Below are 21,432 nucleotides of genomic sequence, written 5' to 3'. Positions count from 1 at the left end.
GGATCACGAGGTCAGGAGTTAGAGTCCAGCCTGGCCAACATGGTGAAACCCCGTCTCTACTAAAAATACAAAACTTAGCAGGGCATGGTGGCAGGTGCCTGTAATCTCAGCTACTCGGGAGGCTGAGGCAGGAGAATCGTTTGAACCCGGGTGGCGGAGGTTGCAGTGAGCCGAGATTGCGCCACTGCACTCCAGCCTGGGTGACAGTGTGAGACTCCATCTCAAAAACAAACAAACAAACAAACAAAAAAGAAAAATCTTCCGCCAGTTCCAAGCTGTGGGTGCTACTTCAGTCTAAAGTGGGCATACAAATTAATACTTTACCTACCAAAGGGCAGAAGACTGTTTTTTTTTCTAATTCTAATGTCTACAATTCTATTTTCTTTCTTTCTTTTATGTAACAAATCATTTACAAGAAAGAATAAACCAAAATTAAGAGATGAAGAACAGTAATTGAACACACTGAAATTATTCACTAAATCAAGGAACAATTAGAACACAGCTATTTACTCCTGAAATCTTGATAGTTTTATCAGCAGTGAGTCTCCTTTGTTATGGAGAGAAAACACAAGTGAAGTATGCTAATTGGGTATGCACTTCCGGGAAATATGTGCAACGACCATGGATATAAGAAAATGGCAAAACAAAGGCACAAATCTAACAAATCTCACTTGACTCCGCAGGAAGGAATGAAGCTTTACACACAACAGGAACAAACCTGTCTTGCCAGATTTAAGGCCAGAGGGCAAGAAATGCATTTTTAACTATCACAACAATAATACCTTTGGCATTCAGTAAGAGTTTATTGGTAAAAATTCCAATTTCATAAAAATGAGTGTCTCTTCACTTATGTGTTAAGGTTCTGTTCCCAAATTATTCCCCAGGATATTAAGCTTTATAGGCTGGTTTTTCTGGGAAAATACAACAAATAATAAATTTCTAAGTTTCAAGAAGAATTTGAAGAACAATGCTGTTCCTAGTTCTCCTTAGAGATGATACAACTCATTTCTGCAGTGATTATAATACAGCAGGAAGAGAGAAAGCTGTTATAATTATTATAAAAATATGTACATATTAAGACATAAAAACTTGTTATAAAGAGAAGTTTAAAACTCACAAAAGTAATTTTCAAGGAACTCCCAACCTTCAGAAAAAGAGAAGACCTGGCCGGGCGTGGTGGCTCAAGCCTGTAATCCCAGCACTTTGGGAGGCCGAGACGGGTGGATCACGAGGTCAGGAGATCGAGACCAACCTGGTGAACATGGTGAAACCCCGTCTCTACTAAAAATACAAAAAAAAAAAAACTAGCCGGGCGAGGTGGCGGCGCCTGTAGTCCCAGCTACTTGGGAGGCTGAGGCAGGAGAATGGCGTGAACCTGGGAGGCAGAGCTTGCAGTGAGCTGAGATCCGGCCATTGCAACTCCAGCCCGGGAGACAGAGCGAGACTCCGTCTCAAAAAAAAAAAAAAAAGAGAAGACCTACAATCAGAGAATCTCACAATTACAAAGGATTGTAAAATTCTTTAACCCAGAGTCTCCCAACTGTGACACTACCGATATTTTGAGGTGGAAAATTATTATTATTTTTTTTTTCTTTTTTTTTTTTTTTTTTTGAGACGGAGTCTCGCTCTGTCGCCCAGGCTGGAGTGCAGTGGCGCGATCTCGGCTCACTGCAAGCTCCGCCTCCCGGGTTCACGCCATTCTCTTGCCTCAGCCTCCCGAGTAGCTGGGACTACAGGCGCCCACAACCGCGCCCGGCTAATTTTTTGTATTTTTAGTAGAGACGGGGTTTCACCATGGTCTCGATCTCCTGACCTTGTGATCCGCCCGCCTCGGCCTCCCAAAGTGCTGGGATTACAGGCGTGAGCCACCGCGCCCGGCCGAGGTGGAAAATTATTTGTTGTGTGTGTATGTGGGCTCTTGTGTAGGATGTTTAGCAGTCTCCCTGGCCTCTACCCACTAGATGCCACATTTGACCCTGTGGGTCAAAATCAGCCTCAATTTTGCTGATTGAGGCTAATCAGCAAAACCACTAATCTAACCCAATCACCAAGTGATTATTCAGTTTATTCTTTACAATTTCAAAACTCAGGAATTCACTTTCACACCTGTTGTATTCCATTAGCTGTTACAATTATTTATTTTATTTTGTTTTGTTTTTTTGAGACATGGTCTTGCTGCAGTCTCCTACTCCTGGGCTCAAGTGATCCTCCCTCCTTAGCCTCCCAAGTGGCTGGGACTACAGGCACACGTCAGCTAATTTATTTTTAACCTTTTTACCACTCCCAGCACTGAAGTTAAAATATGTAGATACAGCTTTAACTTAACACCACACTATCTAAAATGGTACCTCTTTTTTTCTTTCTTTTTTTTTTTTTTGGAGATGGAGTCTCGCTCCATCTCCCAGGCTGAAGTACAGTGGCGCGATCTCTGCTCACTGCAACCTCTGCCTCCTGGGTTCAAGTGATTCTCCTACCTCAGCCTCCCAAGTAGCTGGGATTACAGGTGCGTGCTGCCATTCCCAGCTAATTTTTGTATTTTTAGTAGAGAGGGGGTTTTGTCATGTTGGCCCGGCTGGTCTGAAACTCCTGACCTCAGGTAATCCACCTGCCTCGGCCTCCCAAAGTGTTGGGATTACAAGTACGAGCCATCGCGCCCGGCCGGTGGTACCTCTTTCTAACCCTCAGTACTCTATCCCCTCTTTGCTTAAATTTTGTCTGTAACCGTATCCTCTAACACACTATGTATTTTCCTTGTTTATTGTCTATCTTATAATATTAGATTGTAAGCTTCATGAGGACAGAGATTTTCATTTTTTATTTACTGCCATATCCTTAGCATCTAGAACTGTGTTTAGCACATACTAGACACCCAATATATATTTGATGAACAAACCATGATGAATAAATGGCTTGTGGGAGAGGGTATATACTTTTTCTTTATTGTCCAAGGGAACTAGGCCAGGATCACAATATATTTACTTATCCTAAAGTATACAAAAAATCATTTTGGAATTGCTAACTCATACCTTTGTGGGGTGGGGGGAGAAAACATATGTACTAAGTTTCATCTTTGTTTCTAGTTGCTTTAAGAAGGTAGATTTAATATCAGTACAATAAATATTATTTTTATTTTTTAAAATAAATACTCAGCTGGGTGCAGTGGCTCATACCTGTAATCCCAGCACTTTGGAAGGTCGACGCAAGAGAATCGCTTGAGGCCAGGGGTTTGAAACCAGCCTGGGCAACACAGTAAGACCCCCATCTCTACAAAAAATAAAAAAAAAATTAGCTGGGTGTGGTGGCATACCTGTAGTCCTAGCTACTTGGGAGGCCAAGGCAGGGGGATCTCTGAAGCCCAGGAGTTGGAGGCTGCAGCAAACTGCACCATTGCACTCCAGCACCTGGATGACAGAGCAAGACCCTGTCTCAACAACAACAAAAAAAAAAAAAAAAAAAGAAAAGAAAAAAAAAAACCTTGAAGGTTTCTCAGTATACAGTGAAGTATAACCTACCTGGATCTTGTGCCAATCATAGAGTTTCAGTTAATCACAGGCAGCCAACTGTTCAATTAAGGTAAACAAGTGGTAACTAATCTGGCTGTCTTTAAACCTCACTTCTGACTTCTATATGTCACTTTCCTGTTTCTGTCCATAAATATTCTACCATGTGACAGCTCCAGGGTCACTCTGACCTTCTGGTTCTGAGGGCTGCCCAATTTGTGAATTATTCTTTGCTTGATCAAACTCTGTAAGGCCAGGCATGGTGGCTCACGCCTATAATCCCAGCACTTTTTTCAGGTGATCCCCCGGCTGATGCGGGTGGATCACCTGAGGTCGGGAGTTTGAGATCAGCCTGGCCAATACAGTGAAACCCCGTCTCTACTAAAAATACAAAAAATTTCATTTTTTGGGCATGATGGCATGCGCCTGTAGTCCCAGCTACTTGGGAGGCTGAGACAGGAAAATCGCTTGAACCTGGGAGGCGGAGGTTGCAGTGAGCTGAGATCATGCCACCGCACCACTGCACTCCAGCCTGGGCGACAGGGTGAGACTCATTCTCAAAACAAAAACAAAAACAAAAACAAACTCTGTTAAACATAATTTGTCTAAAGTTTATCATTTAACAGTGGCCATTTAGGGAAAAACCTAAAAGGAGGTGAAGGAGTTAATCACATGGTTACCAGGCAGAGGTCACAGTAGGCACACAGGCAGACACATGCCAGGAGTGTTCAGGAAGGAGAAAAGAGGTCAGGGTGGCTGCAGCCGTGTAAGTAAAGAGAATAGGACGGCCAGGTTAAACACGCTTTGCAGGACAAGGTAAGGGCTTTGGCTTTTCCTCTGAGTGAGATGGTAAGCAACTGGACGGCTCTCAACAGAGAAATGACATGATCTCATTCACTTTTTAAAAATTTTTTCTAAGAGACAGGGTCTCACTCTGAACGACTCCTGAATAGCTAGGACTACAAGTGCATGCTACCATGCCCAGCTGTTTTTTTTTTTTTTTGTAGAAATGAGGTCTTGCTATGTTGCCCAGGCTGTCTCAAACTCCTGGCCTCAAGTGATTCTCTCACCTTAGCCTCCCAAACTGCTGGGATTACGGACATGAGCCACCGCACACAGCCCTCATTAATGTTTTAACATGATCACACTGGCTGCCATGCTGAACACAGACTGAAGGGGACTAAGGAGGAAGTGAGAGATCAGTTAGGAGGCTCTGACTGGGCGCACTGGCTCACGCCTGTGATCCCAGCACTGCGGGACACCGAGGTGGGCAGATCACTTGAGGTCAGGAGTTCGAGACCAGCCTGGCCAACATGGTGAAACTCTGTCTCCACTAAAAATACAAAAATTAGCCAGGCGTGGTGGTGTGCGCCTGTAATTCCAGCTACTCAGGAGGCTGAGGCAGCAGAATCACTTGAGCCCGGGAGGCAGAGGTCGCAGTGAGTTGAGATCAGGCCACCACTGTGCTCCAGCCTGGGAGAGAGAGTGAGACTCCGTCTCAAAAAAATAAAATAAATAAAAACAAAACACTGAAATACTAGAAAACAGTGAATGAATAAATAATATGATTTTTCATCAGTGGTCATTCATTATTTTGCTTCTAGAAACCTGGAAGAAATTGTCTTGAGTTTCAAATGTTCTGGTAAATCTAGTCATTTCTTAGCTTCCTCAAAAATCACCTTGAATTGCTGAAATAAGTGACTCTAATGAATCAAAGTTCTTTTCTGGTCTGAGGTAGCCAACAATGGCCACACGCAGGATTTCCCCATAGAAATGCTCTTTGAAGGCCGGGCGCGGTGGCTCAAGCCTGTAATCCCAGCACTTTGGGAGGCCGAGACGGGCGGATCACGAGGTCAGGAGATCGAGACCATCCTGGCTAACACGGTGAAACCCCGTCTCTACTAAAAATACAAAAAACTAGCCGGGCGAGGTGGCGGGCGCCTGTAGTCCCAGCTACTCCGGAGGCTGAGGCAGGAGAATGGCGTAAACCCGGGAGGCGGAGCTTGCAGTGAGCTGAGATCTGGCCACTGCACTCCAGCCCGGGCTACAGAGCAAGACTCCGTCTCAAAAAAAAAAAAAAAAAAAAAAAAAAAAAAAAAAAAAAGAAATGCTCTTTGAAGGTATGCATGGTATGTGGTTCCATGGACTTCTTCGTATTTTCATAGTATGGGTTCCATCCTATGCTCACCACCATCTTCTGACCATCTCTACTTCCAACACTGGCCCAACCATAATAAATGCCACTGGATGTATCAGCTGGCAGATTATTTACCTTGTTTAGGAAAATTAGCTGTGGGGGGATGCCCAGCTGCTTGTAGCCACGGCTGAAGCCCCACACCACTTGGTCCCGGCAGGAGTAGGGTAGATGCCTCGTAATGCAGTCTGCTCGAGGCATGGGCTGTGGCCCGGTCCCTGCGTCCTAAGGAGCCGCCATCCACGCGGTGCCTGGACCCTGGACCAGCTGCGGGGTGGGAAGGGGCGTGAGCTCTGTCTGCCATGGGGGGGTGGGGGGGGGCACCAGAAGCCAGGTGACACCGATGACACGCCACGGAGGATTCCTGATGTCGGCAACTCAGGAGCTGGGTCTCCCGACCATTTTCATTTTCTTTCCTCCTTCTCCCACCTTTTAAAATATTTTATTTGTTTGTTTGTTTGTTTATTTATTTAGAGATGGAGTTTCCCTCTTGTTGCCCAGGCTGGAGTGCAGTGGCATGATCTTGGCTTACTGCAACCTCCACCTCCCAGGTTCAAGCAATTCTCCTGCCTCAGTCTCCCAAGTAGCTGGAATTACAGGCACCTGCTACCACACCTGGCTAATTTTTTGTATTTTCAGTAGAGATGGGGTTTCACCAGGTTGGCTAGGCTGTTCTAGAACTCCTGACCTCAGGTGATCCACCTGCCTCAGTCTCTCAAAGTGCTGGGATTACAGGTGTGAGCCACCACGTACGGTCCAAAATTTATTTTTTTATAGAGACGGGGTCTTGCTATGTTGCCCGGGCTGGTTTCAAACTCCTGGCTCAAATGAATCTCCTGCCTTGACCTCCCAAACTGCTGGGATTACAGGGGTGAGCCACCACACCTGGCCTTGGATCATTTTCTGACAAGACAACAGATGATGCTCACAGACAACACAGACCGGTAGGCTCTCCTATATGTCAACTGTAATCCTACCCTCTTCTCACACACTCAAGAAAACACTTCAGGCTGGGCGCAGTGGCTCACGCCTGTAATCCTAGCACTTTGGGAGGCCGAGGCGGGCAGATCACCTAAGGTCAGGAGTTTGAGACCAGCCTGGCCAACATGGTGAAACCCCGTCTTTACTAAAAATACAAAAAATTAGCTGGGCATGGTGGTGGGCGCCTGTAATCCTAGCTACTCAGGTGGCTGAGGCAGGAAAATCGCTTGAACCCAGGAGGTGGAGGTTGCAGCAATCCAAGGTCGTGCCACTGCACTCCAGCCTGGGAGACAGAGTGAGACACCATCTCAAAAAAAAAAAAGTGAAAGAGTGAACTTCAAAGTTAAAATACAACAATTAAGGTCAGTAGGCTATTTATTATACGTGTTACTTTGACTTTTTAAAATTGAGCCTGAAAAAAAAGAAAAAAGAAAAAAATTGTTCATGAGCCCTGAAAAAAAATTTTAAGCAAGTGGAAAAAAGTAAAAAAAGAAAGCTAACTGCCCTACTATACCAGTCCAGCTTGTTAGATATGGGGGGTCTGCTGTAATCCTAAACTGCACAAAGAGCTAGAAAGGAGACGAACAGGACACAGAGAGTAACACAAGGGTGGTATCTATCTGGTAGGTAATGGGATGGCAGACAGCAAATAAATAGCTTTGGACAATTTAAAAAGCAAAAGATTTCAACATATAGTCCATGAATTAGAAGTTTCATGGAAAGTTATATGAGTTGGTCCCTGTGAGTTATAATCTTTCAAATGCAAATACATATAAACTAATCTAAAGTGATTAAAATCAAGGTATTACAAATAACTGGTCTCAAGTACAGAAGATCCCACTAGATTGCCATTTGTTGTAATTTATGTAAAAAACAAGTCTTTTTCTGTATAGGAACTATTCTAATTTTTTTTCCCCAAGTGAACAAATCTCAAACTTGAGTTCTTTGAGTTGTGATACTCTCTGAAAACTACTCTCCTAGAAAGGCTGCAAAACTGCAAAGTGGGTTCATGAGGAAGACCTCAAAGGGAAGATCAGACTAGTGCAATAGTCCAGGTGAGCAATGATAAGGCTTGATTTGGGGAAATGGATATGGATATGGAGAAGAGGAAATGGATCCAAGAGATACTGAGGAGACAGACCAATGGTTCTGGATGGCGAAGCAGATGTGGAGTGGGTGAAGGCACGAAGAGCCTGTGATGACTCCTAGACTTCTATCCTGAGTTATTTATCCACAATTCAACCTCTCCCCCCTTCTCTCTAAGCACATGGCTGGTTCCTCTGGCCACTAGTGTCCATCCTGAAGCTATCTAGGAGCCATCCAATAGTAACCTTATTAACCTAAACTCAGGGATAGTTAAAAGGGGCTCATTAGGAATAACAAAAGATATTACCACTCAGGAAATTCCAATGGTTTTAGGAACTGTGCCAGGAACCAGGGACAAAGGCCACATGTATTTTTTATTATACCACATACAGAAATCCTATAACTTTAAAGCAAAAAAATCTAATAACCTGATTAAAAAATGGACAAAGAACCAGAACAGACATTTCTGCAAAGATAATATACAAATGGCCAACAAACATATGAAAAGATGTTCAACATCACTAATCATCAAAGAAATGCAAATCAAAGCCACAGTGAGATATCACCTCATACCCATTAGGATGGCTACTATCATAAAACAGAAAATAAGTGTTAGCGAGGATGTGGAAAAATGGGAACTTCTGTGTACCGTTGGTGGGATTATAAATGTTACAGTGTTATGGAAAACAGTATGGAGGTTCCCGAGAAAACTGAACAGAATTCCAAATGATCCAGCAATCCCATTTCTGGGTATATATCCAAAAGAATGAAAAGCAGGCTCTCAAATAGATAGCTACACACTCATTTTCATAGCACTACTCACAATAGTGAAAAGATGGAAGCAACTTAAGTGCCCATTAACAGATGAATGGATAAACAGAATGTGATCCATTATACACATATAATGGATTCAGTCATAAAAAAGTAAGGAAGTCATAGTACATGCTATATGGCATGGATGAAAGTCAAAGACATTATACTAAGTGAAATAAGCCAGTCACAAGAAAAACAAGTAGTATATGATTCGACTGGTATCAAGTATCTAAAGTAGTCAAATTCTTAGAAACTGAAAGTAGAATGGTGGTTACTAGGGGCTGAGGGAGAGGGAAAAGGGGAGTTTAATGAGAATAGAATCAGGTCTGCAATATGCAAAAGTACTGGAGATTTGTTTCACAACATTGTGAACATATTTAACACTACTGATCTTACACTTAAAATTATTAACATGGTAAATTTTATGTCACATGTTTTTTAACACATTTAAAAAAAAAAAAAAGACCAAGTTGGAAAACTGGCTATATTCTTTGTAAGCATTAGTTTGGGCTAAATAACCTCTTAGAGTATATAAAACCACAAGGTAAATATAAAAACATTTTATACCCAGAAAACCTTGTTACCTGCAACAAACCCAACTACCAGATCTTTTCCAGTGGTAGAACGTTGACCTTTGACCCAGACTGCTTTGAGGCTATTAAAAGTGTAGAAATAGACAAAATTGGAGCAGCAGAGACTGGAAATCACTGGAAACCACCCTCGATATGGTGCCAGGCTAGGGGAAAAACACAATAAGCAAAGTAAAGGTCATGGACAAATTAGAAATTGGCAGAGAAATCCTAGGAAAGGCTGACCATCACTCACATGGTCTCAAGCTTCACTCCTACAAGAATACAAGCGACTCCAAACTGTACAAACACCTCACATTCTGAAGGATGTCCAAATCAAGGAATCTATTCTAGCACTAATGATACCAAAGAAACAACACAAAGTGTGACTGATTTATTAATTCCCTCCCTTAATTTTCTTTAGTAACAATGGTATATAAAATTAGAGACAACTTCCTTATGGCTGTTAGTTAATAGAGTACCATTCATGTTTTATGACAGGGCAAGAACAGTTAAAATGAAGTAATTATAGAAAATAAGTACCGGAAAAAAAAAAAAAAGATGGAATTCATAAGGGCACAGGAGCTCACAGGATTTGGCTACAGGCCAAATCTGGGGCAATTTGAATACCAAAATAATTAAGTAATCAATTGTAAACCACTGAAAAATAGACATTTCTGAGTCTATACCAATAATAAGTAGATAAATAAATGAAGGAGAAGGGGAAGTCCTGCTTATAGCAGAATGCCAACACTGGTAAAATTGCCACTGTGGAGGCAATGCTGGAGTTGGAAAGTTGTCATTTTGCAACTTCGTGGTAAATTTAGCGGAGAAATGTTGACAAGGCGCAGGATATTTGTATTGTTTTAAAGTATCTCCACATAGACTGCTTACAGTTGCAAGAGAAGAAAAAAGTAATCGCACAGTGGCCAAATCAAATTTAAGAAATTATAATTAGCCAACCAAGGGCAGGCAGACAATATGTGAGTCAAGATGTGATACCTTGAGGACACAATATCACCTGTGCATTATTCAGGCCAAGAATGTACAACCTCAATGGAATCATGAGGAAATGTGAGGCAAACTTAAAATGAGAAACATTCTTTTTTTTTTTTTTTTTTGAGACGGAGTCTCGCTCTGTAGCCCAGGCTGGAGTGCAGTGGCCGGATCTCAGCTCACTGCAAGCTCCGCCTCCCGGGTTCACGCCATTCTCCGGCCTCAGCCTCCCGAGTAGCTGGGACTACAGGCGCCTGCCACCTCGCCCAGCTATTTTTTGTATTTCTTAGTAGAGACGGGGTTTCACCATGTTAGCCAGGATGGTCTCGATCTCCTGACCTCGTGATCCGCCCATCTCGGCCTCCCAAAGTGCTGGGATTACAGGCTTGAGCCACCACGCCCGGCCAAATTGCCCAGGCTGGCGTACAATGGCGTGATCCTGGCTCACTGCAACCTCCACCTCCTAGGTTCAAGTGATTCTCCTGCCTCAGCCTCCACAGTAGCTGGGATTATAGGCATGCACCACCATGCCCAGCTAATTTTGTATTTTTAGTAGAGATGGGGTTTCTCCATGTTGGTCAGGCTGTCTCTAACTCCTGACCTCAGGTGATTCGCCTGCCTTGGCCTCCCAAAACGCTAGGATTACAGGCGGACTGTATTCTTTAAAAGTGTCAACATCATGGGGCTAAAGGCTTTGATGTATGTAACTTACTCTCAAATAATTCAGAGAAAATTTGTGTGTGGTGTGAGTAAGAAGGAGAAAAGAGAGGTGGGAGAGAGAGAGCATGAGCAAAAATGGTAAAACAAAAAGGAAAAGATGTTAACAGATGAATCTGGGTAAAGCATATACTTGTCTTCTTTGTACTAAGTTTAGTTTTGCAAATTTTTGTAAATTTAAAATTATTTCCAATAAAAAGCTAAAAAAAAGAAGTACATCATCTGTCTTAATGCACCTGACAGGAATGAACTAAACAACTATTACATTTTTTTCTGTTTACTGTATATAAAACAATACATTTTAGTTTCATGGAAGACTCCATGATCAAGAATCAAATGGCTTAAGATAAATATTGTACAAAAATAAATAAATAAAAAGAATCAAATGCCTTACTACAGATCTTTAAGAAACTGAAAACAATTATGTACTTATAAATCAGGCAATTATAAATTTACAACATTATAGTGCTATGAGAATAGATAGAAAGTAAGCATAACTCTACTGGAGGCACAGGAATCTCCTAACAAGTTGCTTTGTTTAACAAAGGTGAAATGAGTTAGTACTCACAGTCCTTCTTCTTTAATGATCTCCAGGAGCACCATGTGTGTAGTTTTGGATTTTCTTTTCTCATCAACTACAAGACCAAACAATGCATGTTTTTTATTTATTAATTAAATTTTTTTTTTTTTTTTTTTTTTTTTGAGACAGAGTCTCACTCTGACACCCAGGTTGGAGTGCAGTGGCGTGATCTCAGCTCACTGCAACCTCCACCTCCTGAGTCCAAGCTATTCTCCTGTCACAGCCTCCCAAGTAGCTGGGATTACAGGTGCACACCACCATGTCCAGATAATTTTTGTATTTTAGTAGAGGTGGGGTTTCGCTATTTTGGTAAGGCTGGTCTCGAACTCCTGACCTCAGGTGATCTGCCCAACTCGGCCTCCCAAAGTGCTGGGATTACAGGCATGAGCCACTGTGCCCCGTCTATTTTTTAATATTTTTAGAGACGGAGTCTCACTATATTGCCCAGGGTGGTCTCAAACTCTGGGGCTCAAGGGATCCTCATGCCTTGGACTCCCAAAGTGCTGGGATTACAGGCATGAGCCACCACACCTGGCCTGTGTATGTTTAAACTAAATCCTTTGAGAATTATAATTGTCAGCATCAGCAAGTTTCACTAAAATGCCATTTACCTCACCTTTGAGCTCCCTAGGTTGCCCCAGAACTAAATGATCCGCCTGTGTGACCATGTGCTAAATTCCCACTGCAGATCCCTTGGCCTTCATCTGTTACTCATGAACCATAAAGCAATCTAATGTAATTCCTAATTTCCAAAGGAAAAGACATGACAGAAGCAATTTCTTTTATTTTTTTTTTGAGACGGAGTCTTGCTCTGTTGCCCAGGCTGGAGTGCAGTGGCGCAATCTTGGCTCACTGCAAGCTCCGCCTCCCGGGTTCACGCCATTCTCCTGCCTCAGCCTCCCAAGTAGCTGGGACTACAGGCGCCCGCCACCACACCCGGCTAATTTTTTGTATTTTTAGTAGAGACAGGGTTTCACTGTGTTAGCCAGGATGTTCTTGATCTCCTGACCTCATGATCTGTCTGCCTTAGCCTCCGAAAGTGCTGGGATTACAGGCGTGAGCCACCGCACCAAGCCTAATATATTTCTTGTATTTCATAAAGCTCTCTTGTTTTATTCAATTAATGTACATATTTTCTCATTTTAGCATCTTATAAAGCAGAGAGGAAATAAATTACTCTCTACCTTTTATAGGAGAGGCTATAGACACAAAAGCTGGAAGGACAGATGTGGATGGCAGCAAAGCCAGTATTAAAATTCAAGTTTCTTTTTTCTTTTTTTATTTTGAGACAGAGTCTCGCTTTGTCACCCAGGCTGCAGTGCAGTGGTGTGGTCTCAGCTCACTGCAACCTCTGCCTCCTGGGTTCAAGCAATTCTCCTGCCTTAGCCTCCTGAGTAGCTGGGACTACAGGCTCCTGCCACCATGCCCAGCTAATTTTTTTTTTTTTTTTTTTTTTTTAGTAGAGATGGGATTTTACCATGCTGGCCAGGTTGGTCTCGAACTCCTGACCTTGTTATCCACTCGCCTCGGCCTCCCAAAGTGCTGGGATTACAGGCATCAGCCACCATGTCCAACCTAAAATTCAAGTTTCTTAAAGGGTTTTAGCCTTGTGTTCTGTCTCCTAATCTAAAAAATAAAAAGTCTCAAAAGGATGAGGACTGTGTTTTTCCTGGCATTCTCACTGAAAACAAAACTCACCTTAACTAACCTCAAATTTCCTACCCATACCTGAAAAGCAATTTTAGAACATAAAATATGCAAATTAACCAATTTCCTAAGAATTAAAATTGGTACCAGTATGGCTTGCGGGATGGCAAACTGGCCAAACCCCTATAGAAGGCAATCTGAGGCCGGGCGCGGTGGCTCACGCCTGTAATCCCAGCACTTTGGAAGGCCGAGGCGGGCGGATCACCTGAGGTCAGGAGTTTGAGACCAGCCTGGCCAATATGGCGAAACCCCGTCTTTACTAAAAATACAAAAATTAGCTGGATAGGGTGGCGCAAGGCTGTAATCCCAGTTACTCGGGACACTGAGACAGGAGAATCACGTGAATCCAGGAGGCGGAGGTTGCAGTGAGTCGAGATTACGCCACTGCACTCCAACCTGGGCGACAGAGAGAGACTCTGTCTCAAAAAAAAGAAGGCAATCTGGCAATAACCATCAAAATTACAAACACAATTACCCTTCAATGCAGTAATCCTACATCTGGGAATTTATCCCATAGAATTCACAGAAACAACGTGGCATAGGAACAAATCTATTCTTACATCATTTCTGTAATAACAAAAGGGTGGAAACAACCCAAGAATCTACAATGGGGAAGGGTGACACAGATTATGGTGCATTCACACCATGCAACACTCCACGGCTGTAAGACAGACGAAGACGCTCCCAATGCGCTGATTCGGAAGGCATCTAAAACATATTGTTAAGTGAAAAGTTCAAAGTACAGGACAGCATGTAAAGTATGCTGTTTGTGTAAAAAAGAGAGAAAATTAAGACTATATATTCTTATTTGCTTGTTATCCCATGAAGAAAGTCTGCAAGGCTACTCAAGAAACTGATAAACATGTTACCTGCAGTGAAGAGGAAAGGGAGACAGGGCAGACTAAGAGTGAGCATTTTCACTGCACTGTATACCTTTTTATATATTTTGCCTTTTGAATAAAATTATTTATCCAAAAACTCTAAAATTAACCAAAAATAGTAGGCATGAAGCGTTTAACCTTTGAATTATTACTATTCGAAGCTAATCTTACTCATCTCTTCATGCAATTTCTGGCATAGGTTTACAATTTCAACTTGAACAAATCTGAGGAAAAAACAGGCAAGAATCACAGTGAGTTGTAGAGTACTATGAAGCTGCAAAGGCAGATTAGGACTACATGCCTACATTAGCAATGGCATTGAGTATGTGGCTCCAGTATGTTCCTGCCTCTTCTTTTGAGACCATCTAACTCCCTCAAAAAACTCTCCACTGTGTGCCTTAAAAAAGTCATATGGCTTCTTAGAAAAGGATTGTCAACGATTCAAAATTATTAATGCAAGCCCACTCAGGTTCTTAGATTAGAAAATGGCTGAGGCTATGACTCATCCAGGAATGACTGTTAATTAGGAAACATATCTTCTGGAAAGAAAAGGAAAATAAAACTTAAAAAAAAAAAGGAAACAATGATGACCAGTATTTAAAGTCAATGTTGGATCTCTATAGTATCAGAAATCATAGATTAATTCAGAAATCACTAGACTGGGGTGGAGGCTGAGGTGAGCCAGGCCTGTATGCCCGGCCAGCCCTTCCTCTGCAGCCAACAAAAGCACATGAGTTTTTCTTGCTGTGGCCACAGGGACATCTGATAAAGCCTTTGCCCCATGGGCACCTCTGGCTTTCCCGCCCTGACCTGGAACCTCCAAGAGGGCTGTACAGTAAGCACTGCCCCTGCACCCCGGGAGGAGCAGCGGTCCTGAGCATCTTAGATCTGCATAGAAGGGGGCACTGCCCATTCTCATTTCCAGGCTAAAGCCACCCCAGAGTGTGGCTTCACAGGGTGTGTGGAGAAAATCGCAAACAGCTCATCTAAGGAATGAGTTTGAAAGCTCCCCGCTTAGCTCTGATAGAAATACACCTGCTCTGGAAATTCGAAGGGGCTGTTGATGTGGCCTTGATCTTTGCCTGTCTTGTCATCAGTTGTCAGCAACAACTGGGCAAAAAGCTCTGGAAAAGGTCGGAGGCAAATTGAGTCCATACAGCTACAGTCCACCCTTTACCCTGGGTGTTAGAGAACTCATCTCAGACAAAGTAACATGGCCTGATGTGCACCATTGGTTCCTCAGAGCCTTTTCCCCATCTGCCTCTTTCAGATCATCGATGGGCAGAAGAAAGAGTGAAAGCTTCCTTCCCCACTGTAATCTGGAGCAGGAAGTCAAGGGGCCTCTAGAGTGGGAAAGGGGGTGGCAACTTTAGGCCCCAGTCTACCAGGTATCTATCTTCTCCCGCTTCTACAACTTATTTCAAACTTCTGGGATACAGTTTCAGCTGAAAAGTTTATTTTCTCAGTCAAAACTTGTTCCCCCTTAACCCTATCCCTCCTAAAAAAATAAAATCACACATACATTAAAAAAGAAAAAAAAAAAAGGCTGAGTGCAGTGGCTCATGCCTGTAATCCCAGCACTTTGGGAGGCCAAGGCAGGAGATCACCTGAGATCAGGAGTTCAAGACCAGTCTAGCCAATATGATGAAACCCCATTTCTACTAAAAAAGAGGTTCCTGTAATCCCAGCTACTTGGGAGGCTGAGGCAGGAGAATCGCTTGAACCCGGGAGGCGAAGGTTGCGGTGAGCCAAAATCACGCCATTGCACTCCAGCCTGGGCTACAAAAGTAAATCTCCGTCTCAAAAAAAAAAAAAAAAAGAAGAAGAAGAAGAAAAAAAGAAATTACTAGAGAAAACGTTTGCTTCCTGACACCAAATGAGTAGGAATATGATTTCTACAAAAGATAAATACTCACCCTGAAGTCGAAGTCTAGCTGTATCCAGGGGAAAAAACACTGTCATTGCTGTCACGCTTCCCTGAAAAGTTTGAAAAAGGCCATGACAGTATTACAAACATAGTAAGTCACAACTTTTTTTTTTTGAGACACGGTCTTGCTCTGTTGTCTAGGCTGGAGTGCAGTGGCATGGGTGTGGTTTACAGCAGCCTCAAACTCTTGGGCTCAAGTGATCCTGCCTGCCACCTCAGCTTCTCAAGTAGTTGGGGTTACAAGCACATACCATCCAGGTGCACAGCACCATGTTTGGCTAATTTTTATATTTTTCTGTAAAGATGGGGGTCTCACTTTGTTGCCCAGGCTGGGAGTCACAACATTATTTATTTATTTTTTTTTGAGATGGAGTCTCGCTCTGTTGCCCAGGCTAGAGTGCAGTGGCGCCATCTCGGCTCACTGCAACCTCCACCTCCCAGGTCCAAGCGATTCTCCTGCCTCAGCCTCCTGAGTAGCTGGGATTACAGGCGCCTGCCACCACGTCTGACTAATTTTTGTATTTTTAGTAGAGATGGGGTTTCACCATGTTGGTCAGGCTCGTCTCAAACTCCTGACCTCATGATCTGCCCACCTCGGCCTCCCAAAGTGCTGAGATTACAGACGGGAGCCACTGTGCCTGGCTGGGAGTCACAACTTTTAAATGAACAAAAGTTTATTATTAGCAATGGATGAAATCAGATTTTCAGTGAACAAATGCATACAATATTTTAATCTATCAGGATTAGTAATGGTGAAGCTTCTACTGTGCTTTAGTAGAAGTACTTAATTGTTCAGAAGAAAACTCCTCTTTCTCTCCTCTCAGACACTGAAAAAGAAAACGTATTTCCCTGCGTATGACACACTTAGGGGTTTGCAACCTAGAACACATGTCAAAGATAGAAGGCAAATGGATTTTTAACCTTCTACAGGTCAGTTTCTGCTATCATGAGCACTCCCTGATAACCCCCAAAACGAAAATACCCAGTAATTAAACAGATACATACTTTTATTCTGTGCTTCATACATTCACCACAAAGTGAAAGGACATGTAAGAATCATATTGTCTTTGAAATAGTGGTTTGCTTGTGTTTTAAATTAAATAGGAACAATCTCTTTGCTAACAATTCTTTAAGCTCATCCAGGATAACACAATGACACAAATTATCAATGAAAAAAACAAGCAAACAACAGTCTTTCCACTCAGAAGGTCATATATAAAAACCACAAGCATATATTTAGGGATGAAACCTACATGCATGAAACTTCCATTTTGGTTTATGGTTCTCAACCCAGATGCATACCCATTGGTATAGCAAGTTTCAGACTGCTGATCTAATAATGGTTACACAAAAAAATAACTAATGAATTAGTTAATTATTTTAGAGACAGGGTCTTGCTATGTCATCTAGTCTGCAGTGCAGTGGCGAGATCATAGTTCACTGTAACCTTGAACACCTCGTCTCAAGCAATTTTCCTGCCTCAGCATTCCAAGTATTTAGAACTACAGATGTGTGTCAGCACACCCAGCTCATTTTATTTTTTGTAGAGACAGAGTCTCACTATATTTGCCCAGGCTGACCTCAAACTCCTGGCCTCAAGTGATTCTCTGGCCTCAGCTTCCCAAAGTGCGGGAGTACCAGGTGTGAGCCACTGCACCTGGCTTCATACAATATTTTAATCACGAGGTGGAGGTTGCAGCGAGCCGAGATTGCACCACTGCACTCCAGCCTGGGGGACAGAGCGAGACTCTGTCTCAAAAAAAAAAAAAAAAAATTGAAAAAAAATTGAAAAAGGGCCAAGCACGATGGCTCATGCCTGTAATCAATCCCAGCACTATGGGAGGCCGAGGTGGGCAGATCATGTCAGGAGTTTGAGACCAGCCTGACCAACATGGTGAAACCCACCTCTACTAAAAATGCAAAAAAACTAGCCGGGCCTGGTGGCACATGCCTGTAATCCCAGCTACTCGGGAGGCGGAGGCAGGGGAATTGCTTGAACCAGGGAGGTGGAGGTTGCAGTGAGCCGAGATCACGTCACTGCACTCCAGCCTGGGCAAAAGAGCAAGATTCTGTCTCAAAAAAAAAAAAAAAAAAAAGTGTGTGTGTATATATACACACACACACACCACACATACATATACATAAATCAAGATAAATAACTAGGAACTAAGTCAACTTTAACAATAAATAAGAAAATTTGGAAGGCCTATTATCAATTTAAATAGGTCAGCCTCCAAGACAAGGGAGAATATTCTAATATTCGTATTCTTCAAAACACATATTAAATTTTACCTCTCTCCCTACGTATCAGCTTACAATTGGTTGTTCAGTCCTTAGGATGCCGTAGCACTTATTTATGGCTCTTTCAGCACATATACTACAGTGAAATCCAACTCTTCTGCTAATTTGTGAGAATATTCATTCTATACCTGTGCACATCCTAGATTCTCAATTAAACATTTATTCAATTCACTGTACTTTCACTTATTTATGTTTTGATGACCCCAACATAAATGTTCTTTTCTAGTCATGATAAATGATTAAATGATATTCAATGTTTCAAGAAATGATACTCAACGACTAAATGATATTCAATGTTTCACAAAACACTGAACCCACAAAGCTTTATAAATCCTACAAATCCTTGCATCCAGCATCCTTGCTCATCTTCAGGAGGCAATTTTCCAAGAAAAACGGGAGCTGGAAAGTTAGAGAAAGCTTATTAAGTTTATTACGGCTCTGGCATTGGTTTTCTATCGCATGGTACTGCATTTCTTTTCTTTTTTTAAGATGGAGTCTTGCTCTTGTCGCCCAGGCTGGAGGGCAATGGCAGGATTTCGGCTCACTGCAACCTCCACCTCTTGGGTTCAAGCGATTCTCCTGTCTCAGCCTCCTGAGTAGCTGGGGTTACAGGTGCCTGCCACCATGCACACCTGGCTAATTTTTGTATTTTTAGTAGAGAAGGGGTTTCACCATGTTGGCCAGGCTGGTCTCGAACTCCTGACCTCAGGTGATCCATCTGACTCGGCCTCCCAAAGTGCTGGGATTACAGGCGTGAGCCACTGTGCCCGGCCTGATTTGAATTTTCATATGCCAGTTCTTGAGGTAGTAATAGACCTCAATAGGTAGCGAGTCAAGATCGTGCCACTGCACTCCAGCCTGGGCAACAAGTGGGCAACTCCATCTCAAAGAAAAGAAAAACAGAAAATTCAAATGAGTAACACCAAGTAACAGGTTTATAAATTTAGTAGTACTAGAAAGACTGGATCAAGAGGGTTGGCTGAAAACCCACCACTGCCTCCTCCCTACTCCAATGATTAATAATGAGAACAGATTTATATATAGAAGGACTATATAGAAAAACAAAAAGGGGTCTAATTGGTAGATGAGCATTAAAAGAATACCAGAGTGAGACATTTTAAAATTTACTTATTTATATGTGCCATGTAATAACTGTACATGTTTATGGGGTGCAGTGTGGTGTTTCAATGCATGTACACACTATATAATGATCAAACTGGGGTAATTACCACACCCATTACTTTAAACATCATTTCTTTGTGGTGATAACATTTGAAATCTTCTAGCTATGCTGAAATAAGCACAACATTGTTATTTGCTATAATCACCATACTTTGTAATAGAACACCAGAACTTATTCATGTCTAACTTTTTCTTTTCTTTTTTTTTTTTTTTTTGAGACAGAGTCTTGCTCTGTCGCCCAGGCTGGAGTGCAGTGGCCCAATCTCAGCTCACTGCAAGCTCCGCCTCCCGGGTTCAAGCGATTCTCCTGTCTCAGCCTCCTCTGTAGCTGGGACTACAGGCATGTGCCACCACGCCCAGCTAATTTTTTGTATTTTTAGTAGAGACGGGGTTTCACCATGCTAGCCAGGATGGTCTTGATCCCCTGACCTCGTGATCCGCCCGCCTCGGCCTCCCAAAGTGCTGGGATTACAGGCGTGAGCCACCACGCCTGGCTAACCTTTTCTTTTTTTAAAGAGATGGGGTCTCCCTGTGTTGCCCAAGTTGGCCTTGAACTCCTGCGTTCAGGCAATCCTCTTGCCTCAGATTTGCAAATAGCTAGAACTGCAGCCCTGTGCCACCATCATACCCAGCTTAAATGAAACTTTGTACCCTCTCCTGGTCCCCCTCTCCTTCGTACCATCTCTAGCCCCTGGTAACCACTATTCTATTCTCTACTTCTATAAAATCAGTTTAGATTTTACTTATGAGTAACATCATGCGGTGTTCGTTCTTCTGTGCCTGGCTTATTTCACTTAACATAATATTTATTGTCCAGGTTCATCCACATCACCACAAATGGCAGGATTTCATTCTGTTTTACAGCTGAATAAAATTCCCATTGTGTATATTTACATTTTTCTTATCCATTCATCTGTAGATAAGCATTGATTCCACATCTTTTCTATTGCAAATAGCACTGCAATTAACACACATATGCAGAGGTCTCTTTGACATGCGGATTTCATTTGCTTTGAATATATACCCAGTAACGGGATTGCTGGATTATATGGTAGTTCTATTTTTAATTTTTTGAGGAACCTCCATACTGTTTCCATAATGGCTGTACCAATTTACGTTCCCATCAACAGTGTGCAAGAGTTCCCTTTTCTCTGTATCCTCACCAGCATTTGCTAGTTTTTTTTGTTTTTTTGTTTTTTTAAATGGCTAAGTTGGAAAGTGGCGGCTCACCATATGCTACACATTTCCACTATGTCGGATCTCACTTCTAGTTTCCAGCTGAGCCATCTGAGGTGACTGGGCAGGTCCTTTCTCTGAATGTTTCATTTCCCATAAATGAGAAAACAGGTGGAGGACCTTAGAGAGTTTTGATGCGAATAACGGCTATTAGATATCCTCAAGAGCTTTTTCTCCAGACGACATGGACACAGGCACACTGGGTTCTGCTTTCCTTGTATCCCACTTCTGAGCCCAGGCCCTGTTCCTCTCACTTTCAATCCCAATTCGGGTTCCAAAGGAATAGCAAAAGGAGTCCTTTTAATAATATCTAGTGCTCCTTTGTCCTGAAATCTGGCTAAGGGAGGATTTCAGGGCCTCAGCTGGTTGAGGGAAGGTAGAGACAATCCATCCTTTCCCATCTACCTACCCAACCCTAGAGCAAGTGAGTACTTGGGGCTCTCTGGTACCTAGACATGCAAGTTCGTTCTACCAGGGCCCCTGTGAAGGAATGGGATCCCTATTTTCTGTCCTTTTTATAACAGTCAATCTAATTGGGGTGCGGTGATATCCCATTGTGATTTTGACTTGCATTTCTCTAATGATTAGTGATGTTGAAGTTTTTTTATATATCTGTTGGCCAATTCTATGTCTTCTTTTAAGAAATGTCTATTCAGAGCTTTCGTTTTTTTAATTATTTACTTGGTTTTTGTTTGTTTGCTTTGTTTTGTTTTTGCTATTGAGTTGAGTTGCTTATATATTCTGGATATTAACCTCTTGTCA

General features: G+C 42.5%; 1 protein-coding gene across 5 annotated transcripts in view; it reads right to left on the bottom strand.

Annotated features, from left to right (window-relative positions):
- Window positions 1-21,432, bottom strand: part of SLC25A17 (solute carrier family 25 member 17) — a 55,585-nt gene that overhangs the window by 15,565 nt on the left and 18,588 nt on the right. Inside the window, exons 2-4 of one of the 5 annotated variants that reach the window (XM_005567180.5) lie at window positions 15,941-16,001; window positions 11,425-11,491; window positions 9,159-9,310 (exon numbers count right to left, since the gene is read on the bottom strand). In XM_005567180.5, the coding sequence (XP_005567237.3) occupies window positions 9,159-9,310; window positions 11,425-11,491; window positions 15,941-16,001 (280 nt within the window). Of the gene's footprint in view, window positions 1-3,170; window positions 3,265-5,772; window positions 6,119-9,158; window positions 9,311-11,424; window positions 11,492-15,940; window positions 16,002-21,432 lie in introns of those variants that run through there. The other 4 variants (XM_065522093.2, XM_065522092.2, XM_065522094.2 and 1 more) reach the window with 4 other exon arrangements.

This window comes from Macaca fascicularis, chromosome 10 (genome assembly GCF_037993035.2).
Source record: "Macaca fascicularis isolate 582-1 chromosome 10, T2T-MFA8v1.1".
Lineage (NCBI taxonomy): Eukaryota > Metazoa > Chordata > Mammalia > Primates > Cercopithecidae > Macaca > Macaca fascicularis.
This window is presented reverse-complemented; position numbering and strand designations above follow the sequence as displayed.